The sequence below is a fragment of the Mytilus californianus genome, unplaced genomic scaffold (assembly GCF_021869535.1).
Source record: "Mytilus californianus isolate M0D057914Y unplaced genomic scaffold, xbMytCali1.0.p SCAF_19, whole genome shotgun sequence".
NCBI classification, from domain to species: Eukaryota; Metazoa; Mollusca; class Bivalvia; order Mytilida; family Mytilidae; genus Mytilus; species Mytilus californianus.
This window is the reverse complement of record NW_026262667.1, coordinates 7,319,879-7,331,712: the sequence shown is the minus strand read 5'-3', so window position 1 is coordinate 7,331,712 and position 11,834 is coordinate 7,319,879. Positions and strand designations below refer to the sequence as shown.

At 33.1% G+C, this 11,834-nt stretch overlaps 1 protein-coding gene across 1 annotated transcript; it reads left to right on the top strand.

Annotated features, from left to right (window-relative positions):
- The first annotated feature begins 2 nt into the window (after positions 1-2).
- On the top strand, positions 3-9,923 carry LOC127727191 (pre-rRNA-processing protein TSR2 homolog). Its single transcript, XM_052234638.1, has 6 exons — positions 3-102; positions 3,991-4,081; positions 4,521-4,612; positions 5,433-5,567; positions 8,657-8,771; positions 9,204-9,923. The coding sequence occupies exons 1-6, from the start codon at positions 28-30 to the stop codon at positions 9,263-9,265; spliced, it is 570 nt and encodes a 189-aa protein (XP_052090598.1). The 5' UTR covers positions 3-27; the 3' UTR covers positions 9,266-9,923.
- The last annotated feature ends 1,911 nt before the right edge of the window (positions 9,924-11,834 follow it).

The window sequence follows — 11,834 nt, the reverse complement described above, 5'->3', positions numbered from 1 at the left end:
TCCTAGAGAGGTTCCAAAATAAAGGGAATGGCAACCTCCACAAACACCACGTTGTTTCAAACTTCACTAAGTCAAATTTTGGACAGCTGGACTGTGCTTGAGGTACACAATGCTTAAAAATAAAAACTGTTCTGTTTTCCATGCAATTACTCATCTGGCTTAGCAATTCATGGCGGTAATAGGTTCAGATAATATTACCAATTCAACAGTTACCATACATTGCATTAGTAAACAAAATCAAACAAAAAAACAATAGTCGTTACAGTTCCCTGTAACTAAGAATTAAATCAACACTGATTGGATATGCGAATAGACAAAGAGATGATTATGACCATGTATTTTTGTGTTGTCATATTTATGTTCGCTTGTGAGGTATAGTGATTGGTATTCTGATGGGAACTAACTGTGCCCCTCATATTGCAGATTCATTTCGGGATTTTCTCTACTGATATGAATCCCTCAGTTTATTGTCACTCTATAAAGACCAAACAAAACATCACTTGATAGTTAGATAGTTTTTGTCGAGCCTGCGACTTTTGATGCAGAAAGCTCGACATACATGTAGGGATATAGTGATCCGGCGGCTGCGTTAACTAACTTCTTAAAAGCTTTATATTTTAGAAGGTGGAAGACCTGGATGCTTCATACTTTGTATATAGATGCCTTATGTTACGAAGTTTCCGTCTGTCACATGTCTATTGTACTAGACCTCATTTTCATGGTTCAGTGACTACTTGAAAAAAAAGTTAAGATTTTTTGTAATGTTAATTTCTCTTATATTATGAGTAATAGGATAACTATATTTGGTATGTGGGTACCTTGCAAGGTCCTCATGCCCGTCAGACAGTTTTCACTTGACCTCGACCTCATTTCATGGATCAGTGAACAGGTTAAGTTTTGGTGGTCAAGTCCATATCTCGGATACTATAAGCAATAGGTCTAGTATATTTGGTGTATGGAATGATTGTAAGGTGTACATGTCCAGCAGATTTTAAGGTTAATAGGATCCTTTCTGTAGCACTGTGTATTACCAAAAATTTCCGACTTTATTATAGAGACTTTCGTTATGATATTTAAAACCTAGATTAATCTCTAGTTTATCCATAATGTGCTAACGTTTATTGTTTACAAAAAGTCCTAAACAACCTTTACAATCCAAACACCTCTGGCTGAGTCATTTAAGTCAAAGACACCCTAGAAGGTGTACTCGAATTAATCCATATTTGTTCTTGTTTTAACTAATATCTTTAAAAACTTGTTTTAGGGAAATTATTGCTAGCACTGCATGCATGAGTCCCCTTTCTATTTAGTACATAATTGTCAAATATAAGAGTACATGGGGAAAGGCTGTGGATTTTTTTTAAAACTTGCATACTTTTAGCTTTGAAACATCAAAAGCAAAAGGGTACATACATTGTAATCATTAACACAGGCAGTTGTCTATGGGAAAAAACTACCTAACTTTATATACTTTAATATAACACAAGGTACTCTATCAACTACTTGAAAAAAAAGTTCAGATTTTTTGTAATGTTAATTTCTCTCTTAATATGAGTAATAGGATAACTATATTTGGTATGTGCGTACCTTGCAAGGTCCTCATGCCTGTCAGACAGTTTTCACTTGACCTTGACCTCATTTCATGGATCACTGAACAAGATTAAGTTTTCGTGGTCGAGTCCATTTCTCAGATACTATAAGCAATAGGTCTACTATATTTGGTGTATATAATGATTGTAAGGTGTACATGTTCAACTGGCAGGTGTTTTCTGACCTTGACCTCATTTTCATGGTTCAGTGGTCATAGTTTAGTTTTTTGTGTTTTGGTCTGTTTTTCTAATACTGTATGCAATAGGTCAACTATATTTGATGTATGGAAATATTTTACGATGTACATGTCAGTCTGGCAGGTTTTATTTGACCTTGACCTCATTTTCACGGTTCATTGCTCAATGTTAAGTTTTTGTGTTTTGGTATGTTTTTCTAATACTGTATGCAGTAGGTCAAGTATATTTGGTGTATGGAAATATTTTAAGATGTACATGTCTGTCTGGCAGGTTTTTGTCGAGCCTTCGACTTTTGTCGAAAAAGCGAGACATAGCGATCCTACATTCCGTCGGCGTCGGCGGCGTCCACAAATATTCACTCTGTGGTTAAAGTTTTTGAAATTTTAATAAATTTCTTAAACTAACCTGGATTTCTACCAAACTTGGACAGAAGCTTGTTTATGATCATAAGATAGTATCCAGAAGTTAATTTTGAAAAAAAAAATTCTGGTTTTCCGAATTTTACTTATAAATGGACTTAGTTTTTCTGCCAGGAAACATTACATTCACTCTGTCATGTCTGTGGTTAAAGTTTTTGAAATTTTAATAACTTTCTTAAACTATCCTGGATTTCTACCAAACTTGGACAGAAGCTTGTTTATGATCATAAGATAGTATCCAGATGTAAATTTAGTAAAAAGAATTAATTTTTTTTCTGTATTTTACTTATAAATGGACTTAGTTTTTCTGTCAGGAAACATTACATTCACGCTGTGGTTAAAGTTTTTAAAATTTTAATAACTTAAACTATCCTGGATTTTTACCAAACTTGGACAGAAGCTTCTTACAATTAAAAGATAGTATCGAGAGGAATATTTTTATTAATTTTTTTCCTCATTTTTGTTGAGCCTGCGATTAACAGCAAAAGTACATGTAGGCGAGACACTGGGTTCCGCGGAACCCTTACGAATTTTATTTGACCTTGACCTCATTTTCACGGTTCATTGCTCAATGTTAAGTTTTTGTGTTTTGGTCTGTTTTTCTTATACTGTAAGCAGTAGGTCAACTTTATTTGGTGTATGGAAATAGTTTTTTACGATGTACATGTTAGTCTGGCAGGTTTTATTTGACCTTGACCTCATTTTCATGGTTCATTGCTTATGTTAAGTTCTTGTGTTTTGGTCTGTTTTTCTTAAACTTTAACCAATAGGTCAACTATTTTTGGTGTATGGAATGATTGTAAGGTGTATATGTCTGTCTGGCAGGTATCATCTGACCTTCACCTCATTTTCATGGTTGATTGGTCAATGTTCAGTTTTCCTGGTTAACTTTGTTTCTTAGATACTTTAAGCAAAAGGTCAACTATATTTGATGCATGTAATGATTTTAAGGTGTACATGTCTGTCTGGCAGGGTTCATCTGACCTTGACTTCATTTTCATGGTTCATCGGTCAGTATAAAATTTCCATGGTTTGGTCTGTTTCTTTTATACTATAAGCAATAGGTCATCTATATTCTGTGTATGGAATGATTGTATTAAAGGTGTACATTTATTTCCAGCTTGGTTTATCTGACCTTGACTTCATTTTCTTGGAACATAAATGTTGATGTGATACTTGTAGTAAAACTTTATATGTAGGACTATCAACATGAAATCAATGGTCAGTATAGTAGGCGAGACATTTCAGCGTGTGCATTCTTGTTTAGAAATGTCATTCAGTCACGTAGTTCCAATATATTTCGATTCAGTGGTCCTCTATCCAACTGAGACCTGTACATGTAATGTCATAACTCTACATTATATTATCTACAAAATGGTGTATATAAAAGTTCAAGGTATAACACAGCTATTTCTGTGTATGTCTTTCCTCGTTATAATGATCATATTTTGACCTCTAAATTTTTTTAAGGTTTTGATCAATTTTGGGTAAATATGAAAATATTCATAACCGTATAATTTTTATCTCATGTACCGGGTACCTCTTTAACTGTTTATTTTAACATGTATTGCACATTGAATATGTCATTGTTGTAAATGTAAATATTTGTTTTTGGTTTTATTTGTATATGAGGGCCTCTGGGATGATAACACATACAGACAAAGTTATTGTAACTAAATGCGTTTTCTCTCTTTTAATATTTATTAATGTTGATTTTATATACTTTAACATGTTAAACCAGCATTTGTTTATATATATATTTCCATATATATATATATATATAGTTAGCAGTGGAGCATGGGTTTGGTGGAGGTGAAAGCAGAGAAAAAGCTGACTGGATGGTATTTGCAATAGATCAGTGGTTCAAAGAAAATAGTAAGTTATTAAGAAGCAGAGTTACAGACTTCGGCTGTTTTCTGCACTTTGGTAGGGTTGTTGTCTCTTTGACATATTCCCCATTTCCATTCTCAATTTTAAGTTCAATCATCCTACACAAAATTAAGTATTGTTTGGATGAATTAACACTAATCTACTAATTTCAACCAATTTTAGATTATCTATTTCCATTTAAAGTGAAATAGTGCGAATAAAAAAATCACAGAGGTCTTATTCCAAAACATTGATGATATATTATATGGATTTAAGGAACAAGAGAGCAGTCTTTACCAAATACTATAGTATTTTATGTGGGATTCACATGTTATTGACAAAAGTTTCATATATATAAGCAAACAGTCATACTTTTAAGGAAACTAATTTACTTTTATTTTTTATAGAGATAATGCTTTACAATGTGTCCAGTTGTTTTTTGTAGAAAACTTAGAGACTTTTGAAGTAGAAGAATTTCTAGCTGATATTCTTAATGCAGAGTTTGATACAATTGCAGACGATGGAAGTTTATCCCAGGTAAATCAAGTTCACATTCTCTTACTGTGCTTAATCAGAAGGCTTTGTCCTTTTACAATACCAATTGATAAAAATATTTTTACCCAATTGCAGTTTGAATTTACCTCTACAAAGTGATGAACTGTTTGAACATTTTAACTCATTGCTTCAGTGAAAGGTTGTTAGTATGACGTGTATGGAGAGAGTGCAATGAATAAAAAAATGCTTACCATCCAAATCAAGTAATTTATTGTCTGTGCTATGGTTTTGAAATAAAATAATCACCTACTATAATATAAGGCACTGGTTTAAAAAGGTTTGACTTGGCTATGAAACTTCAATCCTAAGGACAAAGCCTTCTGGTTAAGCATAGTAATTATACTTTTAAGTAACAATAGTTCAGTAAGTTAAAACAAAATATAGAAAAAACAAGAATTACATACCAACCATACACACACTCGTAATTCAAAGGGCTAACATGTTACAACTCACCACTGCCAATCTGCCAACCAAATTTAAAGTCATTCCTTTAAAAAGTACTTGAGATATGTGTGATAAGAAAAAATTGTGGTTTCATGGTTAAATTAACAATATTGTACTTAAATGTATCCCTCCTCATTTCTTGGGAAAAAACAATGAGCACTGTACCAAACTTGAGTTCTATGGAACTCTGATGAGGCAAAAAAATATAACTCTTGTTTCCTGCCTCACCACTTACCCTAAATTTTCATGCCTACTCATACACATTTTTTAGGTATTCACGTTATTGAAATTTTGTATTGTATAAAAATGAGCTGAACAAAGCTTACAGTAGACATGGTAGAAATGTTTGACCTTTCAGATTGCTTCAATGATTTGTGGTGTACACAGACTATGTAGTAATGGTGACGAACCTGCTGTACGGCAGAGATTACAGCACCTACAAAAACCATCACTAAAACAGTGTGCCAGAGCTCCTAGTGATGAGGAGGACAATGTATGTGTAACAAATATTAGTTTAACTTATAAGGTAGTACAAATGTACAGTCATGTCTTATTATAAAACAGAAAGTTTTAACTTTCAAGGAAGTCATGGAAGTCAACTGATTGATTGATTGGTGTTTAAAGCTTTTTTCAGCACTATTCTGATATATCATGGCAGTCAGTTTTTGTCTCGCCTTGACGGAGTCAGAAAGCGAGACATATGTATGCTGTTTCCGGTGTCGGCGGCGAAAGCGGCGTCAACAATGTATTAGTTTGTGATTAGGTCTAGTTTATGGTGAACCACTAGTGATTGGTCAATGATATTTGGTATGCAGTTGTATTAGCATTGGCACATCTCATTACCATGGAGATTATTTGGCCCCGCCCCCTCAGTCATACTCTATTGACTTTGAAACTTTGCTTAGTTTACATGTATTAGTTTATGATTAGGTCAGTTTATGGGGAACCACTAGTGGTAGGTCAATGATATTTGTTATGCAAATGTATTGGAATTTGCAAGTTTCATTTCCATGGAAATAATATACTGGGGTAACCCCACCTTCTCATTATGGTTCATCGACTTTTACATAGTTTACAAGTTAATGTTTGTGATTAGCTTTGTTTAAAGGGAACAACTTATGAAAAGTCAATGGTATTTGGTATGCAGTTGTATTAGCATTGGCACATCTCATTTCTATGGAGATGGTTTAGCCCTGTAACTTCAGTCATGGTTCATTGACTTTGAATATTTGCATAACTTACATGTTAAAGTATTGCTATTTTAAATTCAACATTTGCATTATCAAAATAACAAATAGGCGAGACATATCTCTGTGTTAACAGTTTATTATTGGTGGAGGAATTCGGAGTGCCCGAGAGAACCACAACCTTTGGTAGGAAAACTGACAATCCTTGTCAATTAAGATTGAAGTTGAGAGCATGTGCAGGATTCCAACTCACATGGAAGTAGAGTATATTGATTAACCTTTTATGACACTGTTTTTGCATTATTTCCTTTGTGACAAATATATTTGATAGTAAATTAATTAGCAAACAAGAATTTATAGATGGCTATATTCCTTTGACCATCAGAAATCAGATAAGCAGTTATTGTGTTTTTAAGTTTTTATTCATACATCACATGCAGAGGTAATTCAAAAGTATATTAGGATATTAGAACAAAAATCAGTGAAAGGCAGTAAAAATTTTCTAGAAAAAAATGGAAGAAGATTTATTGATACATTGAACAAGGAGATTAAATCATAAGTAAATAGCAAATCAAAATTTGTGTCAGGTCTATAAACATGGTAAAAAGATGCATAACAACCAGTCTTTCTGCCTACTCTATCAGGCAACTCCTGTCAGAATGATGAACATATAAACAGCTTGTTATGTCTTTTAATATGGCAATTTTACTGAATATTTTTAATAATTCAGGATATCATGAGACATGCAGGCATTATGGAAGCTGCAATTGATAGCAAAGTGTTGGATGTTACTAGAAATGTTTTAATAAGTATCGTAGTCCATTTATCTGGAAAATTTTGCATTTCACTATTTTTAACAACTTATAAGCATGTTTTAACATAAACATGAATGGGTGTTATGTCTCTGTTCACTGGTTCTCTCAAAACTGGTTTGTGGTTTTTAAGGACAAAGATAATTCTGTGTATAGTTATAAGTTAAATAAAGTACTGTCCCAAGTCAGGAGCCTGTAATTCAGTGGTTGTCGTTTGTTGCTGTGTAACTTATTTGTTTTTCGTTCATTATTTTGTAGATAAATTAGGCTGTTAGTTTTCTCATTGGAATTGTTTTACATTTGTCATTCTGGGGCCTTTTATAGCTGACTATGGGGTATGGGTTTTACTCATTGTTGAAGGCCGTACAGTGACATATAGTTGTTAATTTCTGTATCATTTGGTCTCTTGTGGAGAGTTGTCTCATTGGCAATCATACCACATCTTCTTATTTTTATGCCCCACCTAGGGGCATTATGTTTATTGGTCTGTGCTTCCGTTGGTTCATACGTTCCTTCATCCGTCAGTCTGTCCCACTTAAGGTTTAAGTTTTTGGTCAAGGTAGTTTTTATACGACCGCAAAAAATTTGCGTTCGTATAATGCTGTCGCACGAGCGGGGTTTGAACTCACAACCTCAGTGTTGACTGGCTAGTGATTACAGTAGTAACCACTAAGACCACTCGGCCACCGAGGCCCGACTATCACAAAGGAAAAGCTGGGACTGAGTTTGGGGGTAATTTCCCCAAACGTTCAGGAATTAGGGGCAAAAAAGGGGCCAAAAACAAGCATTTTTCTAGTTTCCAGACAATAACTTGTGTTTAAGTGTATGGATCTCTCTGAAATTGTACTACAAGGTTCCATACCACAAAGGGAAGGCTGGGATTGAGTTTAATTGCCCTAAACATATAGAAATTCAGGGATTGAGTTTGGGGGTAATTACCCCAAGCGTTCAGGAATTAGGGTAAAAAAAGTGGCCAAAAACAAGCATTTTTCTAGTTTCCAGACAATAACTTGTGTTAAAGTTTATGGAACTCCCTGAAATTGTACATTTTTCCTGAAAATAAAATTATCTTCAAAATGTAAAAAAAAATTGTGGGGGGTGATTATTTCAAATGTTTTTTTTTTATGGAGGTTCATAGTTTTTTTCTTCAAAATTTTTGAAATTTCAAATTTTTAAAAAAATTTTGGATTTCAGACCATACTAGGTAAATTAAATGTCTCATTTCAAATTTTTAAGATCTTTGACCACATTTATTTTGTGTCAGAAACCTATATCATGTATATTATGTCAAAAATTTGATCACAATACAAATTCAGAATATTGTGTCCAAACCTGCCCCAACTGTTCAGGGTTCGACATCTGCGGTCGTATCAGGCTGCGCTCGGCGAAGCATTTTATTGATGAAGTTGAAGTCCAATCAACTTGAAACTTAGTACACATGTTCCCTATGATATTATCTTTCTAATTTTAATGCCAAATTAGAGTTTTGACCCTAATTTCACAGTCCACTGAACATAGAATGATAGTGCGAGTAGGGCATCTGTGTACTATGGACACATTCTTGTTATAGCCTATATTTACAGGATGAAGATGATATGGATACTGGCCCTACACAACTCCAGAACTCAACACATCACCAGACACAACCATCACAGTCAGATGGTGCTTCCTCAGAATCTATAACCAATGGAACTACATGTAAGTAATGTTGCTTAAGTTTTCTGGTACAATATATAGATTATCTAGACCCATGCTGCCAAAGTCAGTTTGAAATTGAAATCTGACATGGATACATAGGTTTTTAACAGAATATTATTAATCTATAACTCATATAATTACTCATATAACAGGATAGAATTTAAATATGTTGATTGATTTAGAATAAGCTGCTAATGATTAAATGTGCTTTTCTGGAAATGTCTTAGTTTACATCTTAAAACAACTTCTTCTAGATTTCAAAAGCAGAACATTTAAAAAGTAAAATAAGTGCATTGTAGTTCATTCTATTATATTAAGTAAATTTATAGTACACCAAAATAAATCTGAACAAAAATAGAGAACAAAATAATTAATTGTTAATAAATTGTTATGAAATATGATTCAGATTATACATCATTCAATTTCTTTCAGCAAATGAATCAGAAATGGAAGACGATGGATGGACAACTGTTCACAGAGGAAAAAGAAAATAAATTTTATTTTATGAGACATTTTAATTGTGTTACTATTTATTTGAAATGATTGTATACTATTTATAAATACAATATTTACTGCCTTATATTATAAAAAAATTGGATTGTATTTTAGTAAATGTACTGTAGATTTATTTAATGCTGGAAGTGTGATCGATACATCTTGAGGGAAACTCGTATATCATTGTTGGCTGATATTGATGCAATTGAAATATGCTTTTTATGCTCTGCATACCATAGTATTGGGGCATTGAGTATTCCAGTCGGTGTAGTGGATAGATATCACAATTTATGGTGTGTTGAACCTGTTAGATTTTATTACTCCAATGATTTAATGAAAGACAACTGAGTATATTATTCTGAATACATTTGGCATGAAATCATAAATGACAATTTATAGTAAAGATTTATCCAACTGATTAGAACAAGATCAAATGCAAACAAAAACAGAAAACTGAGTAATTTGAATTAAAGTATTTAGGAATCAACTGATTTGTTTTGATGTTGTGAATTAGGCTTACTCCTGTATGTTTGAACTTGAAGAAATATTGAGAATGTTTTGAACTGTTTTACTGTTTGTTAATGTTTATGTTTGATACTGTTGAGAAGTTTTATTGAAAGCTATCAAATGCAATAGGAAGAAGTAAACATTTTAAAACAATTGTATTCTCCTCATCATTTCTTTGTAAATACCTTTAGGTTTTATCCCTTCTTTCATGAAGGTCAACCAAATATGGTCTTGTTAGTTGAAAGTGGCTTTGAACTAGCTTTCATTAAGGGCTATTCCAAAAAAAAGAAAAACGAAAATGGGGGGTTGGGGTTGGGGTTGGGAGGCACTTTTTTTATGGCCATCACCATACAATTGCATTTTACTTTGCATACATAACCACACAATTTGTACTTTGTGACCTGCCACCACCCATACAAAAATAATTCAAGTGCCTTCCAACCCACACCCCCCCCCCCTTTCCCATATATTTTTTTTCTAGAATGGTGTCTTGTTTTTGTGGATATATAGTACCCATCTTATCAGTCCATTCAATCTAGCTTTTTACAGTTTCTTCTCATGTTGTGATATTAAACCACTGTCACAGGTTATTTGAAGGGTTTTGCTCATTGTTGAAGACTGTAGGGTGACCTGTAGTTGTTTACACCCTTATCATTTGTTGTTTCATTAAGAATCATACCACATCACTGTTTCTATATTGACATTTTAATGGATTATGTTTGGTATGTGGATTAATTGTATTAAGCACATGTTGACCCACATATGTCCTAGGTCTCGACTTTATTTTCATAACCAAATTGTTCAGTTTAAGAAAATTCCAATGTCAACAATTTTTTCAATAACTTTGAAATACCTGGTAAGTAGTATGTATATTTAAGGTAAGAATAGAATTGAGAATTTAAATGGGGAATATGTCAAAGAGACAACAACCCGATCAGACAGCAGCCACAAAGTTCCGTAGGGTATAATAATTTTTACCGGTCTATTCGTCTGTCCTGTTCTTGTCATTGCAACTCCTCTGAAACCACACAACAGAATTTCATGAAACTTTGTAGATAATCAGAACATACTATGTAGATGTGCACATCAACAGGAAATTATAAGGCTTTTTTTTTCTAGGAGTTATGCCCCTTTTAACTTAGAAGTCCTCATTATTGAGAGCCAATATATCATCCAAATATCTAAAAGTGTTATTTAATTTTTGTATCAAATGTTGTTTCAATGGGTCTTTGCTGATTTTTAATATTCATAAATTGTAATTTGTAACAATACAGAAACAGGTCCACAATAAGTGGTGCACAGTTAGTCCCCATTGGGTTCCAATGACTTGGCAATGTACAGTATCTCCATAGCGAACAAAAAAGTTATCTAGTAATTTTCAAGTGCAGTTATCATATCAAAGCAGTTCCAATTGACATAGTTCTTTTGTTTGTTGTTACTAAAAATGACCTAAAAGAGTTTGAACATATATATTTGCATTCTGATTTTTTAAATGCCCATTTAATTAGGTATGTGAATGTTTTCTTATGAGATTATGAGGCAAAGTGGTATATAGGGTAGAAAAATCAAAACTGAACATATTCGAAAGCACCAATATGAGCATGAAATTTATTCAAGTATCCCAACAAATTTTTGACACTCCAAAAGTAATTAATTCCACTAATTTCATGGGCCTTATTTGAAAAATTTATTACCAGATTTTTGATTGTACCAAGTGTACTAGTAAGTAAGTAGAATAGACGGTTTAGTGGTGGAACAATGGCTTGAAGACGAAATAAATCGTAAACATGGTCATTCACCAATTTTCTTGGGAACTATTATAGTATAGTGGAGTCCATGTGACCTATTGCCATCTCTTGGTGTTCATCTTGTCATTATGTTTTTATATATCTTTATCACTTGTACTTCACGTTGAAAGTTGCTTTGGAGTTTGATGGTATACACTTATGAAGTATGTGACACAATACCAATGAAACAACTGCCCACCAAAGAACAAATATTGAGGATGTAAACAAGTGCAGGTCATTATATGGCCTTCAGTTATGAGCAAAACCAATACCA